The following is a 20704-nucleotide window of genomic DNA, read 5'->3' as shown; positions in this document are numbered from 1 at the left end:
TCAAATATTTTCTTAGCGTTCTGTTAATTTGGGGAAAAAATAGAGTTAGAATTTTATAACATCAAATTTTGTTCCTGTGCCTTTATTTGTATTTTGTTGCCTTTACTGACATCTCTTTACTAAATTAATCTGTAGTTAATTCGACAGTACTACAGTGTGCTGATGCAAAAGGACAGCACGCGCTTATACCCTGTGTTCTTTCTGAATATTACTGTACCTGCCTCTGCTGTGGATGTGAACTTAACACCTGATAAAACTCAAGTTCTGCTGCAGTATAAGGTAACTAATGTCTTATTCTGCTGTTGAGCTGGCAACTTTTACTTATGCACAGGTAATAAGAGCTTCTGGAACTGCTGAAATGTGTGCAGGTAAACAGTGCTGCTGAAGTATTTTAGGAGGATTATTCAAAACTCATTTCCTAGTTGATTTTGAACATCATTTATGTGCTTCCACACACGTGTTTGTTTCCAGTTAGCTTTATAGTGACCAAAGCTAAATGTAATTGCGATGTGTGTCCTTAAATAAATCTCATGCTTAGATTCTCAATGCACTAAGTAATAAACATTTATAACACTGCACACATTATGAAGGGGAAGTCGGTTTCTGCTGAATGCGCTATTTGCTGTTATGTGCTTACATAATTGTTGACATCACTTAAGTTTTGGGATATCCTGTTGATACCATTTAACTAAATAGTATGTGCCCACATTTTAGAAGTTATCTAGTGATACATATTATGTAAGTTTACTTTCACTGTTTGGTACTTCACAAAAAAAGTAATGCCACAGAAATTAACAAAGCTATTCACATTGCACGCAGGCAGTCACACAGGTAAGTTTAACTTTTTCAATGTAAGTTCTTGTAGTTGACTGTGTTAATGTTGAAAATGCATTGCCGGTGAAGCACCACTTATATCAAAAATAACATAGCATTCTCACACCCGTTCTAGTTGAAAACTTTTCTTTGGTATTAGAAAGAGGGTTGGGATTTTCTTGTTTGTTCCTTATTTGCATCATTTGCTGCAGAAGTGTCTTGGCAGCACCTTCACAAGCGTGCTTACATCAGTTGGAGTGGTGCTGGTGCTTCTGTCTTAGCTGTGAGCATTTGATGCTGTATGAAGTGGGAATCGCTTTACTCGATATGGTTTTCAGCAGTCAGCCCACTGTGCTATAAGGAAAGCAGTTAATCACTTCCATGATTTCAGTGTGAACCAGTGAAGAAAAACACCTATCCCAAGTATTTGAGGTGAAATTTGTCCATTTTAGAGCCTTTTTTACCATGTGTTTAAAAAAAAAAGCCATAATCTCTTCAGATTTGTTTTGAAAAATTCTGAATAAGATCACTTGGCTCTGTATTCTCAATATCTGTCAGTTGTGTATTTAGGTTTTTACTTATGCTTTCTATGTGTATTTTTTTTCTGGTTGTTATTTTTATTTATTTGTTTGGTGGGTTTTTTTGTTGTTTTTTTTTTTTTCTTCTCAGGACTGTGTCTTATCTGCTATTGAAAATGTGCTGAAATCTTTGTATGGGCCGCTACCTGCTACAGCCTCTGGTGAAGCTAATAAAACAGATGTTACCTCAGAAGACACGTGTGTTCATAATGCAGGACAAACAGATGTGGTTGTTAATGAAAAGGAACCATCTGGAAACAATGATCTACATGCTCATACTTCATTCCTTTCATTCAGCAGTTATGTGCAAAGTTGTCAAGCAGGAAAAAACACAGAGATCTGTTTAAACCATCAGATATTCTCTGGTGATACTGTACATAGTCGCCTAGAAAGAAAAGAGGCTTCTAAGAATGATGCCTTTCAAGAGGGTTCCTTACGTTTATTGTGTGAGGAGGAGCAGAGCAGACAAAATACAACTGGTATTTCAAGTAACAGTGCTCCTGTAGATCCTGGGTCTAAAAAAGATGGTGGACACCTTTTGAGTTCTGATAAAGCTGAAGAAGCCTTAGTCCCTGAAGACTTACCTGAAATCTCTGCTGATAATTGGAGTATGGGAAATGCATTTAAAAACTCCTCAGGAGACAACCTGGAACCTGTTAAGGTTTTAATTCCTGAAGCTGGAGGAGCAATTAATGAGCAAAGTGAGCGTAGTGATGAACAAAGCCACGATCCACAAATCCCAAATCAAACTGTAAAGAAAAGAAATGTAATAGATGAGAAAACAGGACAAGTAACAGGTTATGACTTAATTCATGGTCGAACAATAAGGAAATCAAAGTCTGCATTTGAACACTTCATCCAAGAACATCGTTCAAAATTATTTTCTGAAAATCCGAGGTGTAGCATGAAGGACATCCTATCAAAAATTGAAGAGCTGTGGAAGAATTTAAATGAAGAAGAAAAGCACAAGTAAGTTTCCAGGCTTCATCTTGCTTCTAAATCTAGCAGTTAGCAATGAGCAAATGAGTCATCTGTTGTGAGTGGGAGAAAGATTCTGACTTCCCAGTTATTTATGAAAAACAGAACAGAAAATTATTTTTGTCTTTCCAAGGTCAGCGATGGTATTGTCTGACATGCACTGCTGATTTGAGTTACTTGTTTGGCCACTGTATCTGCCGTGCAGCAGTTAAGTAGGGACAATTTCCTTGAATTGTTATTTAGAAATAACAGGCAAGAGCTGTGCTTTGTGAATCATACAAACATCAGCTTTTTAAGGGCTTGCCTGTGTCTCTTCACTTAGAAGCACTGTCAATGAAAACCAGCGCGGTGATGAATGAGGCACTGTATCGTTCCTGCAGAACTTTTTCCAACCAGCAGTTTTCTTTTTATTGCTTTAAAGTGAGAATTCTCTTTTAGGATCTTTAGTGCTTGAACATTTGGAAAACTCCTTTCCCCTATATTTAGTAAGTATCCCAACCCAGTCTTTCTCCTACCCCATTATTGTATGTATAAAACCCAGTCAAATGACACAAGGAATTTCTTTCCCCCCAACAGCTATTCCAGTGCCTGTTCAGAATATAGTACAGTTCAAATGCTAGTGGGTCCTTTGTTTCACTCTAAATCAAACCTCTTTTCAGATTACAGTCTGAATATCAACATTTCCTATTCTAGACTGTTGCATCAGTCTAGAATTTTTGAAATCCATCTGCAAGTAAGGAAAATATTTTAGCTTTCTTTAGTTTGGGTTTTCTGATACATATATATTTTTTTTTTTTAAGAGTGGGGATCTGGTGGTCAGTTAGCTAAAATGTATGTGGAATTTATATTGCTGGGAAAGATCAATTAGAATGACAGATTTTAAGGCATTCTAAGGCAATTCAAAATGTGGGAGGTTCTTTTAATGTTGCGAGAGATAGAATCATACAAAGGAGAAATAATAGTTCTTCAGCAGTTTTACATGTTTATTGTCAACACAGTCACTTAAGTGTTGTGAAAATGTATTTTTTTAGTGGTACAGAAGTGAAAAGAGGGGATTAAGGAAGCCAGCAGACAAAATAATGTAATTTTCACACTGCTGAGAGATTTGATGAGGAGAATGGTGAGAAAAAGAAGCTATACCTGTGGAATTGAGATCTCTAAGCAAGCAGAGTGTTCCGATCACAAAACCATGCGTGTGAGAAATGGTGTTTAGCCCACCTCTCCTTCAGCAGGAATATTAATGTACTAATAGGAATCTACTCCAATTATATTCATGCTTTTAATGAAACAAAACAAAAGGTTCTGCCAGCTGCTTCAGAAAATTTTAATTTGCTCTGCTTTAGCTTTTGGGATTTCATGGTTGCTTTCCTGGTACAACTGTTATGTTTAAGAGCGTGCCTACAGATTATGTTAGTTCAGAAAGGAGACCTCTCTGGTAGTGGAATTTTTCTTACCTATAGAAATAAATGCAGTATGGCCCAATAGATGTTGGAGTCAGTGAAAGATTTACCACTAGTTTTAACAGTACTTTTCAGCTTTGGTATATCTTTGTTTCACTTTCAGTCTTTTAAAATAGCCCCAGAAAATAATAACTGTAAAGAGATTGTAGCTAACTTTTCCTTCAAGGCAGCAATCCCAAAGAACTGTTCCATGTCTGCCAGAGAGCGTGTCTTTGCCTACCAGACACTCTGGATGAATTGGGCCACCTAGAGGTAACAACAACTGTCTATAGAACAAGGCAGCCAAAGGGCCGTGCTCCCACTGTGCCTCCAGGTTCAGGCAACCTTTCTGGCAAGACATCACTTTTCTGGGCTCTAGACCTCTGTCCTTCTGCCACGAAGTCCCATGTTTAGGTTACAGTACGCTCGGCTTCAGCATTTCTGTTTGTGGCTTCTCTAGCAGGTCTAAATGAATTTAAATCCCTTTTTGGGAGCAGCACAACCAACAGGTGTCACATAATTACATGGAATAGCCTATTCAAAACAAGCCAGCGCTCATTACACAACCAGAATGTGAAATTTTATGGTTTTTAAGTTATAATAGAAGAGAAAGCTTCCATGCCTGTCCATATTGGCAGCATTGCCTATCCCCTTGCTTTGCAAAGCCAGAATTTAATTTCTTATACTCACTCTGCTCTTTCTTAATACATCTTGTGCATGTGTCTGGCCTTAGTATTTCTTGTTTATCAGGCTCAAGTAGCAGTGGGAGAACTCCATGCATTAGTTAGGCAAAACCCTTGCAGTCAGGTCTTGCAAGGTTAAAGTTTTTCTGGTGGTGGCCTAAAATGAAAGCATGTAGGACTGACTTTGGAATTGTTTTGGTTCTGGATGGCATTTATCAGTACTCTTGTAGTTAAATATTGTCATGTGTTCCAATTGTGTCTGTTCAAAGCAGAGTATTTATTGATCTGGTCAATAGTATGAATGTATTCTGTATTAGAAAAAGTTCTGGTCAAGTGGTTTCATCGATATATTTTAAAAGGAGCAGATGTTTTTTGTCTTAGCGTTTACTCCATAATTTCTAGGACATGATTTATTGCAAGAAACCATTTAAGCTGCCTTTTTTTAGTTAACTAAATATTGGTACCATATGTGAATGCTAGCACATCATAATTAATTGCAAATGGTGACCTTTTTGTTGACCTTAATTTTCCAGCATGCATACACATAATTGAATCAAACTGTTCCAGCAAGTAGCAATAAATAAATATGACCAGTTAAAATATTTATTTCCAATACTTATGTATGATAGCGCTGCCTTTTATTGGAGGTCAGATTGGTATGAATAACCTGACAGAACTTAGAGTATCAAATCAGGACAAAAGGAGGTAGCACATTGCCCCTTTGTCCTTCAAAAAAGTCAGGCTCATACGTGGGAGGCGAGCATAAACCATCTATAAAGCTTTAGCTATCATCTTGATGTTTACAAGCTCATTAAGAATCCCTTCAGGTTTTAGAGCTTTGGTATGTATGGTAACTTAACTATCAAGACAGCATTTAGAATGGCTCGTTACCAAGTCACTTTTTGAAAAATCTATAAGTTTATTATTTAGAGTTCTGTGATAATCATATCTACTCTGGATTTGCATGCTTTTTATTCATGGCTGATCTTATTTGAAGTCACTGTGCTTCTTTACCTTAAGTAAAGCCTGAGGCTTATGAAATTATTTAGCCTCCAAACTCCTAGTTAAATGTCAGGACTCCACTTGAAATTTGCAGTGCTCTGGAAGCTCGAGCGGCCTTGTGAATAGGGTTGGATGTGCCTGTGACAAAACTTCTGAAACTATGTCTAATTGCAAATTCAAGTGAAACATAGTTTTGGGATTGAGGTCGAGGGCAATCTGCTGTAGCTGATTGTATAATGCAGTTTATGTAGCCCCCTTCAACAGTTCAGATTTTCCTGGCTGTCATAATGAAGGAAAATTTCAAACTCATCATCCTCACTGGGTAGAGGTGTAGGGGCACAGTCCCTGATCTCTTTTCCACCCCTTGTGGAAGGCGTATCGATGTGGCTACTTGAGTGAGCCATGGGAGTTCTTACCTTGCTAGGAGTAGTTGCCTTGTCTTTTGGTTTCACGTGTTAGGTGCTGCAGTCTGTGATTTCTTGTTTAGTTCAAATAATTTCTTTTCTTTTTTAAGGTACGAAATAAAAGCTGCTAGAGACCTGGAGCGGTACAACAAAGAGGCTAGCAAAGCCATGCAGGAAGCAGCAAACAGACCTGTAAAGGAGACACAAAAACAGAAGCCCAGGCTGAAGACTCCTCCACCCAACCAGCAGAAACTTGACAAAATGGTGCATTTTCGAATTGATAAGAAACCAAAGTGTAATCAGCCTGTGAAAGTTGTTACGGTGCCTTTTTCTCTGAGTTCCTGTAGACCTCAGTTTCAGAGGCATGAGAAGAATGATTCAGATGGACATGAGCTTTGCCTGATCCGTCGCCAGAGTCTTCCTGATATCTGGATACTTGCTACTGAAAAAAAGCTAATGTTGCTGAATCCATATAGATTGGAAGAAGCCCTGCTGTGTAAAAGGTTGCTGATGAACCATATCCTTCCAGTAGAGAAACTGGACAAGCCAGTTGTGTTATCAGACAGGTAGAGTACAGATAAGGACAAAATTGTAGTTTTTGTTATTTATAATTATCTAGAGTAGGCTGATAAGGCCTTGTTCACAAATTCTGTGACTATTTGAATCTGTAAGGGTACAAAACATAAAAATATCCTCTTACAGGTTAACAAAAGAACAAAGGATGAGCAAGTCTGGTCATTTTCCAGTACAAATGAGTACGAATTGTGACCTGTTTGGAAATGTAGTGAAGACAAATTTCTTCTCCCAGAGGGGGGAAGTAAATGCTCCACATTTTCACAGCTTCACTCTAGCTAACTTTCCCCATGGATTACGGAGTGGCTGTCATAATTATTACTATTTGTCTAAACTTGGTCATTCTGTAAGATATGTAAATAGTTGATATTCTGTATTTCTTCTTTAAAAAGACTGCTTTTTTTCCAAAATACTTTTCAAAATCATAATCACTCTTGATATCTGACATTTTTAATGTATTTTTCTGAGCAGTTTTAATTTTAAAATTAAGGATTTTTTAACCCTTTGGGTGTTGGCTTGTGCGGTGTTGCTTTTTTTCCTAGTCTTCTTGGTGAATCTCACTACATGGATGCTCTTCATAAAATGCAGAAGGATTACAAGACACTAAATGGATCAAGTTATTTGTCAGACCTGAGGCTTGTAGCAAATGGCTTCCAGATAAAAGTGATAGAAGGTATGATGGTTTTAATGTCTTTTAATCTGACTGAAGCTTCTTTTCTTCTGATTTAATGATTTAAATGATGTCTATTTTGTTGTCCTACATCGCATTATCATTGAAAGCACCAAGATCCTGTTTTCTTAAACATTAAGATTCTATTACTTTGCTAGAGATGTATTCATCTATATACAATAGTGATTAATGGAAACTGATAACAGAAAACATGAATAAAAAAGGAAGGGTATGTAGCTGGTGGTATAACCTCCTCTTTACACATAAGCATCTCGTGACATTTTTATTTCTTTTCTCAAAATGCTGAATTGCCATTCTGGCAGAAATGATTAAACTGATGAGACTTCTACAGTCAAGGCAGCTTCTTCGAAGATGAGAGTTACTTGCAGAATCTTATGTGAGTGAGTGCTTCAGCTGACTGTCCCTCTTCTATTCAGCAGCTGAGGAGGTCCAGTAAGGAGATGGAACTGGTTACAGGTCTTCTTTCATACCAGGATTGTAGCACAGTGCCCAAAGGGGCCGGTCAAGAGTGGGTCAGAGGGTCATCATCAGCTGTTTTGGTAGAGGTTGGTCTCCACTCTGAGATTCTTTCAGCTTAGCAGTAAAAATTAAGTGCTTATAGGTTTTTTTTTTCTGAAGAATAATTTACAGTGATGCTGTTTGAAATCCAGAGGCAACCCGCCCAGAATCAATTCTGAGCAGCAGGATTTCTGCAGCAGAATTCCAAGAAAAGCAAACTTCCTTGGGGGCAGTACCTAGCTGTGACAGCTCAGAGGAAAGGTTCACTATAGGAGCTGTTAGAAATGCTATAGCTTCATGTGTTACAGATCCCCGCATATGTACAGTGATGACAGATCTGCTCAAACATATGGGATCTTTTAGGAGTAGGTATGAGAAAGGGATGTACAGTAACTCCTTCTGTCAGGGGCTGGCTTTTGGGCAGAACAGAGCCTAAGCTGTTTTCTTTTCTGAACCACGTACAGCAAAAACAAGGATGCTTCCTTCTGAGTGGCTAAATCCTGTGATTAAATAATGAGAGCTGTCTAGAAGTGTTCATGAAAGCAATTAGATTGAATCATTAAGGGAATCAAGTACTTGTGGTAAGAGACAGCTCTTAAGAAGCTGTCAGTCAAGCAAATAAAAAACTGAGCAAATCTACAACTTGTCTCTAGACAAATATGGGAAGAAGGGATTGGAGGCCTTATTGCTTATGTACCTTCCTATTTTTTTCCATCTTTTTAAACTGGATGTGAATAAATTTTTGAAGACCGTTTTCAGTCTTGTGGAAATGGGAAAGGCAATCTACTTTCAAAATAGTTTGCTTAGTACAAGAGTGAAATTGTATGATACAATGTTATAGGACTCATGGCAGTAACCAGGAAATAACAATTGTTTTCCTGTGTCCCTAACTATATAAAATTAAGAAAATAAAGTCTTGTGAGGAACCTTGTCCTTGTTTACTATGCAGTTGAAGGAAAGTACAAACAGTGCTCTGTTAGCTTTACGTGCACTGTACAGGTTGAGGAACCATTTAATCAAGGACTTGATGGTTACTGTATAGCCAGCCTACCTGAGGAATGGAAATCTATTTCAGTTCTTAGTTACAGTCTTATATTTTAACTACTTGAATGAGACATTAATAACATTTGAGGCTTGTCAGTCATATTTATAAGCTTCTGCTAATGATGTTATGGCAGTTACAGCCTCTGTTATAGCATGTTATTGCAGATGAAGGTAGAAATGCCAACAGAAAAAATGGAATTTCACCCAGCCATTTTTTCCAACTGACCTATGGATTTTTACTTAATACTTCATCAGTTCCTTTTATTTTTTTTCTTCCTTTCCTTATTATTTTCCCTTAAGCTTAGCTCTGAAATGCACTATTATCTACTTCTGTTACAAACACTTTATTGAAGTTATTTTTCAGAAACATGAGTATTAATTATCAATGCTCCTTAATGGTCTGTTCTAGAAAATTTCTCTGTGTAGTTTGAGGTTCTTTAATTTAAATATCCTTGTATAATCTTGATGTAAAGCTTACACCTGAATATTCTGTGGGACTTGTTAACTTTGGGAACAAGTTCATTTCATTAAATATTCTACAGTGTCCTTTGTTTTGTCTTGTGGTTTGGTTTTTGTTTTCTGTTTTTGTTTTTTAAACTCAGACACAGCCTATAAACAGGACATTTACTCAGTTGTTTTTGAACTTGAAGTTGCCTCAGGTTTTGTTTCTTGAGTATGTATTAATAGACAGAAATTCTCTTTTTTTATAAGCAGAGGTTTTCCTTTCTTTATCTTTGCATTTGAATGTGACAGTTATATCCCTACTAATACTTTCTTGCAAAGAAACAAGTAGTTGAATTAATATTTCTGATTAAGTCTGTGATGCCATCAGTTGGTCCTTAACTCTTCTACTATCCAATTTGTCAGCTCTCATAGATCTTGTTTTAATTGCTGTTTCTTAATGTAGACTTGATTCAACTCCTGTGATAACTTCATACCCTTGTTCTTCCTAACAAGGACTGTGTATGATTTTGTTCTACCATTTTATTGGGAAATCTTTGAACTTGTGGCAACATTTTCTGCTTTCACGAGTCCAGCCTTTAGACAGTAGTTTCTCCAAGAGTGCAGGAGTTCCAGACCATGCTTGGGTATGGTTTCTTTTAAGGCTACATCTGTCCTTTGAATATTCTCTTGCTGTAAAATGAGAATGTAGTTTACCTGTCGTTTGAGTGATTGCAACCAAAGCTGTTTTAAGTGTTCTAGATGTTGGATGTGCCATGTTCTCTTGTTTGGTAGACCAATATTTTTGTTTCTTTGTCTCTCTATATTGATTGCTCAGCACTCTAAAGAGTTTTTAACTAGATTTTTCTCTGGATAGCTGACAGTGAAAAACATGTTGTGAAATAACTCAGGAAAGTTTCTTGGCATAAATGTCACTTGGGCAAAATCAATGTTTTTTTTGTGGAACATGCCAATTGTGATCCTCATAAGTGGAGACGCTGAGCTCCGGTCCTCCTTCACCTCCCTCCCACCCACTCAGTGTTCTGGCCTTGCTGAGTCTTCAAGTGATGCTGCCTTTGAGAGAGTGCTCTTATTGCTTTTACTTCTGGGTTCCTCCTGGCATTTGTTTGCTGAGTATAGCTTGCAGTGATCGCTATGCGCAGAGAACCATTTCAGGAAGTAAGGATTACTTTCCATCCAGTTCTTATCATATTTATGATATACAGATGTTCACAACAAATCCATTTCCTCTGGGAAAACTTGAGATGGGTGTAAATGCTTGGGTGGAAATGAACTGAGAACTGTCTTACCCTTTTTTTTTAATCTGTGTGCCTTGAACTAAGGCAAAATGTTAGAGTCGAGCTGTAATCTTAATAGAGTACACATATCCAAACTATGTGTGTACAAAGACTGTTGATAAGGTTTCAAAGAGCAGTAACACACAACCAACCTGCTTCCTTTGGTAATACAAGCTGCTGCTTGTAAACAACCGGTGGAAAATCATGCTGCTGCTTTACTTCAGTTTGATTTTGATCGAAGTCTGTAAGCTAGGTAGTCTTACAGTGTCACCTAATCTAGGTGGCAGCTGGAAGAGAACAGATTTTCCTGGCCATCGAAAAGGAATTATCCAAAGGTGATGGTGAATGTTTTGTTTGGACAGACAAAGGGGAAATTTTTAGCAATGAGAAATCCACATTTTTAGTCAGTTGAAAACTAGTTTATTTGTTCATTGAAATATTTTCCTTGGAAGTTGGAAAGGATTTCACAGAATTCACTATGGAAACTGCTTGAAGACTGCTGTTTGAGTACTCAAAAATTTTAACGTATATTTTGTCAAAAATTTACAAGTATATTGAGGTTTGGACATCTGCTTATATCATCAAATGTTGCCAATGTCTGAATTCCTGCAAAGGCTTGCAGATAAATATATGTTAGTCAGCATGCAGTGCACTGCTTTTCAGTCTGAAGAACGTAAGCAGAAAGGGAGAAATAGAAGTTACCAGAGAAGGAGACTTCAGACGTTGTATTATTTGTTTTTATGGTGTGCTCTCAAGTCTGATTTGACCCATAAGTAAATGAACAGTATTGTGAAGTTAAATTTGACTGTCAAAATTTGCATATGGAGAAATTGTTATTGGTAAAACCCCTGAGTTTCAAGCAGTCTCATTAGGAAGCGTGTTTGACTGGTTTACTGCATTTGCAAAAATTTGCTTTGCAAGTCCAGAATCTTACTGTCGTGAAATTTTAAGGGTAGCTGTGAGGATTCAAACTTTTCAACTGGAAATCTTAAATGTAAGGAAGTTCTGTGTCCTGCATTTGGTTGCCTATGCTGCAAATTATTGAAAAGCTGTCAGGTAGGATGTGCTGTTATTGTAGAAAGAGGAGCATAAGCAAGTGATCTGAATCAGCAACACGAGTTTAGTCTTACTTCAAAGCAAAAATGGCGTAAAAATGAAGAGAAGTGGTGAAGGAGATCAACAATGGATTATCTTTGCTGCAGTCTCTTGCAGCCTTTCTTATGGACAAATAGTGGCACTGTATGTGATCCTACCTCATCTTTACTAATGGGCAAACTTGGTTGCTTTCAGCTGGTTCTGATTGCAGGCTCACAGCAGTATGTAAAAATGTTGGGCTTTACTAGCTGAGACTGGGATTCTAAGGGAAAGACAGCCTGAGGAAGAGGATGACAACAATGCTGGATGAAAAAGGAAGTAAAATTCCGAATTTGAAGTGGTGCTAAATATGTTGCTGGGATGAGATTATGTGATTCTTAGTTCCTTGCATCAAATTCCCATTCGGATCAAAATATCTCTTGCCCAAAGCCTGAAAAACTCCATCAGCATGATTTACCTTTATGACATACCCATATTTAGACAACACTTTTCAACCTGTACAGTCCTTCTGTTCATCTGCAGTCTCATTTAATTACTGTCAAATTAACAATGACCAGTCGTGGATAATAATGATCAAATTGCAATAGCTAATGCATTGTCTTGACTTACATTGTATGTATATTTTTGTCTAATCTCTAAAATCTTCAGATACTTCTAGTGCTATAGCTTGTGTATTATTAGGAATATGAACGATCCCTTGTTGCAGTTCTTTAATTTAATCCAGTTTATACCAGTCTGCTTGTTTCCTCTTTTTTTGATTTCTCAAAGTCATTCATGATCCAGGCTGAATGTATGTGATTCTCCCACCTTAGGCCAAAACTAAGGGAGGATTTAATCTAGTTTTAAATTGTAGTGGTGTCACGTGAGCGTGTATGAAGTCTGTCATCGAAATTTTAGATATGCAGGCTTCAGATCTTTCTCTGCAGTGCTGGGAGAAATAACTGCTTTTTGGTTTGGTGGAAGTCGGATTTGTTATGATGGAAGTTGAACTGTACAGATGTTTAAACCAGTTACATAGAAAATAGGGCCAGCATTGTTTTAATTATTTTCAAATTAAATTGTATTTTATTATAAGCTTTTAATTTAACTTAACGTATGTTTTAATCAAAGCTGTAGAAGCTTTAATTAAAGCTATGCTTAAGGCTGGAAATGCTGCAGAAGGTTTTAAGCATTTCAGCAGCACCAGCTAGGATTTGAATTAAATTGAACCTGTAGGCTAGTGATGTCAATATGGACAAATCATCATTTTGAAACCTTGAACAAAGAAACACATTTCACAGGAGGAGTAAAAAAGGTTTCCTAATTGCATTGAATTCATTGTACTAATCTATTAAGTGATTTTAGATTCGTTTAACTTTCTCTGAATTGCTCCAGGGTAGAAATCAAAGCAGTGCATAAATTGCTGTTTTATTTTTTGTGTTTTCAGGTGCTTCAGCTACAGAAAGCCATATGGAAATAGAAGGAATGGCTAATTGTCTGTCCTATTATGGTGTTTCTGATTTGAAAGAAATTCTGAATGCAGTAGTTAATAGAAATGCAAAGGAAGTATATGAATGCAGACCTCTCAAAGTGATAAACTACTTGGAGGTAAGGCATAACAATTTACTTGTAAAGATTGGCTAGCTGAGCTTGTAGCAAGTCTTTAAAATCTCGAAGGTTGAGATTCTTTTTTCAATTTTCCATTGTAAGTAATGTAATTCTTGTCTGAACAGAAGTTACTTTTGAAAAGGAGAGTGCCAGATCCTCTCTGAGGTGTACGGGCTCTGCATTGCTTACAAAAAACTTCCATCAGACATGCCACAAAACAGTCATCCATTGTGATCTAATACATGCTGAGAGTTTATGCTCACAGGGGTTTTTCTGGGTATGCAGTTTTCAGAAGAGAAAGGCATTTCTCCTTGTCAGAATACAGAAAAGTCATAAAATAGTTTTCCAGCTCTTCAATGCAGTTGAATCCAGAACAGTAATCAAGCTTTTATTCCCTCCTAAGTAGATCTGTGAAGGAATAATAAAATGATTTAAGTCATTAGTTTATGAAAAGTAGGAATTAACAGAAACTTAACTCTTGTGTGAACCTCAGAGTTGCATGTCCTGAAAAGCAGAAAGTGCACCATTTCCATTTGATGAAGAAAAATTGCTATGATTCATTCCAAAAGGGGATAAGAGACAAAGAGAATTTTCTTTGCCAAAAAAGCAAGCTGTCACTGAAATAAAGACATTGAAGTGAAAGAAATGAAGTCTCACATGTAGTGAAACCCATATGCTTCTGCAAATGCTTGTATTTAGTTAGCATCAGTAACTTCTGAAGTTAAGGGCAGCACATGCTGACAACTGAGTCTCAGAAGTCCACTCTACTCAAGGCACTAGTGACTAAGTTTTGCAGGAAACCATGTGTTCTTTACCAGCAGCCAGCACTATTCACAAGCAGCCAGAGAAACGGTGCTTTAGTAGAAGAATCTTTAAGCTGTTTTCTTTCAGATGTTGTTATGCAACAGTTGGAACCAGAATTAGTTTTTTTTTTTTTAATGTTTGATATGCAGTAGATAAAATTGTCTGCCCAGAGACAATAATAGGCATGAATTCACAGAGATGGCTAATAAATATGGTACTAGTAAGAGCTGGAATAACTAAAAGAAGTAGTTTTCCATAATTTATTGTCTTATTTCTACATAGTTTACTAATGCCATCTTAAGCCACAGTTCTTGAGATAGCTGTTCAAAAGAATACCAAGGTATATGTTAAGCTTGTTTTTATATAAGCTCTTGCCTGTGTGTTTTTTTGAATTAGAGTACTTAGTGTGGCCCAGGCATTTACATGGAATATATATATAATATAATGTAGTAATAATGTTATAATATAATGTAAATATATATCAACCTTTTGAACATTCATTATACAAATCTTTTGCTGCTTTTTGGGGTCAGTAAATTTACAGCTGCCTTTGTTGTTGTCATGCACTCTTAAGGAAAGAGTCAGTTAAACATTGAGACTGTATGAATGTAACCTCATTTGGAGGTAGAAGCTTTAAGTTCTCTACTTACAAATACCTGTCTTTTGGATTGGGATGGAGTTGATTTGTATGTTTAAAAGGAGAGCGTGTGTATATATGAAGGTACAGTAAAGTGTATGTCAAGAGACTATCAAAGCATTATTAAAAGCTGTTGGTGATCTTGTGAGGAACAGTTCAAAAGAATGTTGAGCAGTAATAGTAGCTGGAAAATGCATATTCCCTGGAAAGTACATGGCTTGCATTCGTGAAAAAGATAAATTTTAAAAGCAAGCACTGGATTTTTATTTATTTTTTACTATCACTTCATGTTCAAAGATGCAGTTTCTGTCCTAAGTTGGAGTAATCAGCATATCTTCTTATTTGGCTATCTTCTGGTAAACCTAGAAGCAAAAATAGAGAACTGGTCAAAGTAAAAGCCTGCTTAAGTAGAGAATGGTCCACAGTGATCATTTTTTCCATTTGGAAGAGAGGGCTGGGGGGGAACGGCTGAAAAGATTCATATTAAAAAATGTTAAATGTTGGTTTCATGCCTTGTGAAGGCATGACAGCCTAAGATAACAGCAGGAAACAAATTAATTTTGAAGCTACTAATTCTTTGAGGGTGTTTGCTAGTAGTGCAGTGTTTAGCTGTCACTTTTGATTTCTAGTACTGTGAGACAATAGCATGAAGTATATATTTAATACAGCACTGACCTAAAATTTCACAATAGTATTTTTAATACTCTGTTTAACTATTTGTTTAATTTATACCAGTTCACAATTTTGTGGTGTAGAATGCATCTTGTGAACTGGTAAATCTTTTCAGGCAACACTGTCACCAACAGAGAAATTGAGCTATTCAGAAACACAGGGACCCTAACAGAAAAAGTGCCAACATAACCAGTAGACTGTGTGTGACTGTTGCAGAAGAGCATGAAATGACCAGTATGCTATGTTTAGAGTTTAATTTGTGTTTCTGGGATTCAGAGTATATAAATGTGAAAGGAAAACAGTGACCTTTCCCCAGTGAGTGCTTCATTCATGCTTTCTGATAGCCCTAGGTTAACATGTTACAAAGCAGAACTTTAACACTGTTGGGTTTTTTGTTTTGTTTTTCCTTTCCACAGGGAGAAGCAGTGCGTTTAGCTCGGCAGCTGCCCTTACATTTGTCAAAAGAAGATGTAGAAAACACAATTTACAGGATGAAGCAACAGCTTGGAAGGGAAAATAAAGGCTGCGTTCATGGTCGTCCTTTTTTTCATCACTTAACAGATATTCCAGAAGTTAACAAGCCGTAACTCCAAGGAAATTATTCAGTAAATGGAACATTTTGTTTGGGATCAGATTTCTCTTGCTTAATTTTGATCGTTATTCTGTAACCTCAGCACGTTTTGTGTGAAGCTTTTGTATAGTTACTTTTCATTATCAAAGTTCACCTTCTTGACTTCTTTTTTAAATTTAAATTCAGATGCTACTTGAGAAATGGAAATAAATTAATATTGTAGAGAAAAGCTCCACTATTTTTAAAAAGAATTTATTAAAGAAATATTCTCAACTAGTTTGATGCTTTTCTCACTACTGCAGATTTAGAAAATATCAGTATGTCAGAATGTTTTAGATATGGTTATAAGCTGCTCTCAACAGAGCGTGGCAAAATTTATTGCACTATGACAAGATATGTTAATTTTTGAAGGAAGCCAGATAGCAGTAAGTTATTTAAGCATTTAATTATGGCCCTACCATATGTGGTTGTTATTGGCACATATTTATGTTGCTGGATTTCTATCTGTAAACTGTTATTTTGTGAAGTCATAGAGTTCAATCTCTGAAAAGCTTTTCTATTAACTGTGCAAATCACTCCAATTATTTCTAACCTTCAGGTGCAAAGTTGTGATTCTTAAAAGTTGAGTACAATGCTAAAACTTCAGATTAATGAAAACCAGTTTATTATTTAAAAGATGAATGGATCAGAGTCAAGAGAGTACAGGTTAGCACTGGAAGCAGATGTCAACACACCTGCAATAGTGCAGTGCTATACTTGAACCATTTGCCATTTGGAAGCAGACAGTCCTCAGTCGAAAAGAGCATGGCATAATTAGGGAGAAATCTGCTATATAAAGAGCTGCTGATGTTGGTAAACTTGTTCATTTTGTTTCTACCATAATTTTACTAGATTATGCCTTCTGTGCAACACGTCTCTGGAAGCTTATGTTTAAAAGTTTCAAACAAGATGACCTGTAAATTTGTGTATGTCCCTAATTGTTTTGTCACAGCACATTTCAGTACTGTGTAACTATGGGAGTTAGCCTAATTTTGCAGTGTTTCTGTGGCTGCTAGGTAAGTGGTTAAAAGGTTGCTGAAAAGCCTGAATCTAAGCTGCTTTGTGGGCAAGAATATCAGAGTGTCAAGGAAATGCATAGTGTGAAAATGCAGATTACTGATATACTGCTCCGTACCAAACATTAGCGGTGAGCTAATGAACGATGCAACAGCAAGTAGTATTTATTACCTCTCCTGATACGTGGAAGGATAGTGCAGCAGCAAAAGTGCGGTAGCAAACAAGGTGCTCCCTTCCTCTTGCCTTGAGCACAAGGAATATGTGCGTTCCTCTTCTGCTGTTCCCTACCTCTTGTGTGCACCTGTCATATGTCAGACTGAGAACAGCTGAAATACTAGGCAGTGAGAGCCTTCAAGAGTAGTAATTAAGTGTAAAGGGGGAAGCAGTAGTCTCTTTCTGGAGAAGGTTTGATATCTGCTGTTACTCTGAGGGAGTCCTAAGAGATAGCTGTGAATATCCTGGCTATGAGAGACCTGCAGAAGGCACGGGGTTGATGTGCTTGACTGAAAAACCAGCAAGAGGATCATGCATCCAAAGCCTGGGTGATCAAGCAGCTGCCACCTTTCTTTTGCACTGGCATTATGTTTCCCAGCTGTGAAAGATCTTAACAGGTTTTGTTGGGATGACTTTAAAGAGAGTGTTAGGAGCCTCATCAGAGGCCTAGCAGTACACTGCAGAACTGTTATACTCACACTGAGGGCAAACCCTGTGGGCAGGAAGGAGTCATTAGAGAAGGAGTCATTGGAGAAGGAGGGGTCAGCAGCACAGGGACAGGGGGAGGAGAACAGAGCGGGGACCAAGAGAGTGCACAAGGAAGGTATCTTAATTTGTAATGAGAGCATGAGTGGAAGACTAGGTTCACGTTGTCTGTAAATGCCACTCAATGCAGAAGATGTGAATTTTCAGAGTGAAAGCAAGGAGGGGTATGGAGGCACAGGAATGAGATGTGACTTTGGGCTCTGAGTGGAAAACAGGATCCTGGTGTGGCAGTGGATGTGGGAGGTTATAGTTAATTTTTACTCTTGTTTGGATACAAACTGTTAAGAGTTGAAAGAGCAGCCCTAGCCATGAGAAATGCCAAAGTCAATACGGAGAATGGATCACCAAGTGAAGAAATTAAATGATTGCATGCTCTGATTTTAGTTGGTTAGGAAGAGTAGTTAGTTGTATGTGCATTAATCTCAGTAAGTGCTACATATATATATGTATATATATATGTATATATGTGTATGTATATGTGTGTGTGTATATATATATATAAATCTCAATTAGCCTATGTAGCAGTTCCTGAGTTTAACGGTTGTTCACTCAAAGGTACACAGGTGAGGTGGGTGGTAAATTGATACAGCCAGCAGCTGCACAGGTGCTGAGCTGGGCTCCGTTGCCATGACAACAAATGAGCAGCAGGCATTTCTGTGGGGCAGGTGTGCTCTGCTCCTGCCTTCCTGCCCAGGCTGGTTGTTCTGTGCTCCGGAGGTACCTCGAGATATCTCCTTCAGGTAGGTGAGCGTAGAGTTCTTTCGGTCTCAGTTTAGGCTTCTTTTAGTCTTTGTGAGGTGCTGAGGCTGGGGGCTGGCAGCGAGTGCTGCAGGACGGCGCTGTGGGGACGAGGCTGTACCTCACCTCAGCAATGGCGGCTGCGGCACTGTGAGTTATAACTGGGACTTGTTCTGATGCTGTGCTGAGGGGAACTTGGTGATGGTTGTAGATAGCTTTGGAGAAGCCAGGCAGTGATTTTGGTGCAGTGGTTCTTGAACTGAAATGCCTTATCAGCTTTGATCCTTGTCTGCTGTCTCTCAGCCCTCGGGTGACATGACAGAGTCTCCTCAGAGCACCGGGGGTATCGGCGGGCAGCAGCCCTGAACTGTGCTCCCTATCGGGAGGGAAAAACAAAGGCTGGAGAGGTGAAACACCGTGTAAAAGCTTGGTTGCTAGTAGGCTCTCCCCTTAAAGGACGAGCTGGAGCAGGACGGGTTGCAGTGAAGCAGGCAGGGAGCCTCAGACCTGGCCCTCTCCACCGCCAATGGCTGGCTGTGGGCATCTCAGGGGAGTTCCAGTATTTGCACTGCCCTCTGCTGGCATTCTATTCTTGTGTAGATCTGCCTGACAAAGTGGTCAACTGGCAGCTCCGGGGCTGGTGACGAGGGAGCACCGTGCTCTCCTTCCAGTCAGCAGTGTGCCAAAGTGTTCCCATGTGGGAAACTGCTCATGGAGAGCTCTTCTCCCCTTCCCCAGATAAGCCTAGTGCAGGTAGCAGCATTTCCTGTCCAGTAACATAAGGCTTTCCAGACTAAGGCTTTTTTGTCTCTTTGGTTTTCTAACCTTCTGGCTCTCTGTGTCTTTCCTCTTTTCTCAGAAGGATCGCGTGTGTGGTGTTTTTTGGCTGGCTGTGCTGGTGCGCTTCCAGCTCGAGTGTCCACCTCCCCCAAATTCTGAGAAGTTCTGTCTTAATACGAAGCCACTGAACAATAACTTTCTTTTTAAATACAGAAGAATCTTACCGAAGGAAGATAAATTTTTCCTGCTTGTAAATATAAGCACACAAAAATACCTTCTGCTTGTTTCTTTTCTAAATGTATTGAGAGTCGTAATAATGAAGTTTCTGTTTCCTGTTGGTTAAGAAGTGTGTATGTGAAGGGATTGGATTATTTCCATGGATGTATATTTCTATTCTTTCAGTATGAGCAGTGCCAGTTCAGAGAATAATTGCAAAACCAGGGGGATGGTGACTTATTTGTGGAGCCCTTAGCCAATAATTGGTAGCAAATTCTATGGTGCATGTTGTTAAAATGGGCTCTTCTATATTTCAGTATGGATTACTGAAAGTATCTAGCAATGGAATCAATACCTTCAAACAATGTTCTGGTTGCACAACTGATAATTCTTCAGTTGCAGGGTTTTCATGCGTTTTCAAGTGATTTTTTTGTTGTTGTTGTTTTTTTAATTTCCTCACAAATGTACTAGCATTACTTTCATGGAAGTAAGCATCAAGGACAACAGGGTTTTTTGTTGTTGTTTGTTTTTTTTTTTTTTTTTTGGAAAGATTTGCTAATATTTGTCTTCAGAACTTGTTGTATCTTTTGTGATCTGGCCTGGTTTCTGGTTGATTGGGTTTCTGTGTGCATGTTTCTTAGACAAACCTACAGCTTTGCATTTGTTGTTTGCCATTGGTGGTGTTTTTGTTGCTTTTTGTTTTTTATTTTTTTTATTTTTTTATTTTTTGCTACAATAGTAATATTGAAGAGTTTAAAAATCTGTTTGTTTTATATTCAGTATTTAGCAGACTGGGTTAAGATTTATATTAAGCTTAAGGGATGTTCATTTAATTTTTCAAATGGAAACCTACCAGAAGTGGCTTTTATTCTCTGTCTCTCTCTCTCCTCCTTAAGCACAGAGTATCATATCTAAAATTATGAAGAGTATAAATGTGGAAATGTTAAATCTTTTGTTAATGGCTTCGAATTAAGCACACATTGTTGCAGATGATTTGGAGGACTTATTTAAAGTAAATATACAATTTCAAGCTCAATTATCATTCATAGTTTAACTACGCATAGTGAGGTATTAGGTCTGTGAATTTGATACAGTGTTACTTCATAATTATGATGCTTTTTTTACAGTAAATTTGATATAGAACAGTTGCTAAAGGAAAGCTGCTGAATAGTGTGACCAAACATTTTATGGAACACATCTGGTGAATTAGTTCAGGATGTGCCCTGCATAAGAACAGAGCCTTTTGCACAAAACGAGAAGGAAGCTAACTCCACATGTATATGTTTTGCGGACATGAGAAGAGTTTAAACAATTACTAGTTAATTGTGTAAGCTAAGAGGAGGGGTG

General features: G+C 37.8%; 1 protein-coding gene across 2 annotated transcripts in view; it reads left to right on the top strand.

Moving 5' to 3' along the window:
* The window catches only part of PMS1 (PMS1 homolog 1, mismatch repair system component), a 41868-nt gene extending 26004 nt beyond the window's left edge, over positions 1-15864 (top strand). Inside the window, exons 8-14 of one of the 2 annotated variants that reach the window (XM_042875053.1) lie at positions 136-279; positions 820-831; positions 1483-2360; positions 6008-6463; positions 7013-7143; positions 12964-13124; positions 15654-15864. In XM_042875053.1, coding sequence (XP_042730987.1) covers positions 136-279; positions 820-831; positions 1483-2360; positions 6008-6463; positions 7013-7143; positions 12964-13124; positions 15654-15824 — 1953 coding nt within the window. In that variant the 3' untranslated portion in view covers positions 15825-15864. The remainder of the gene's footprint in view (positions 1-135; positions 280-819; positions 832-1482; positions 2361-6007; positions 6464-7012; positions 7144-12963; positions 13125-15653) is intronic. The other variant, XM_042875054.1, reaches the window with a different exon arrangement.
* The last annotated feature ends 4840 nt before the right edge of the window (positions 15865-20704 follow it).

Source organism: Lagopus leucura, unplaced genomic scaffold (assembly GCF_019238085.1).
Source record: "Lagopus leucura isolate 7727_CA_CO unplaced genomic scaffold, USGS_WTPT01 Super-Scaffold_100012, whole genome shotgun sequence".
NCBI classification, from domain to species: domain Eukaryota; kingdom Metazoa; phylum Chordata; class Aves; order Galliformes; family Phasianidae; genus Lagopus; species Lagopus leucura.
This window is presented reverse-complemented; position numbering and strand designations above follow the sequence as displayed.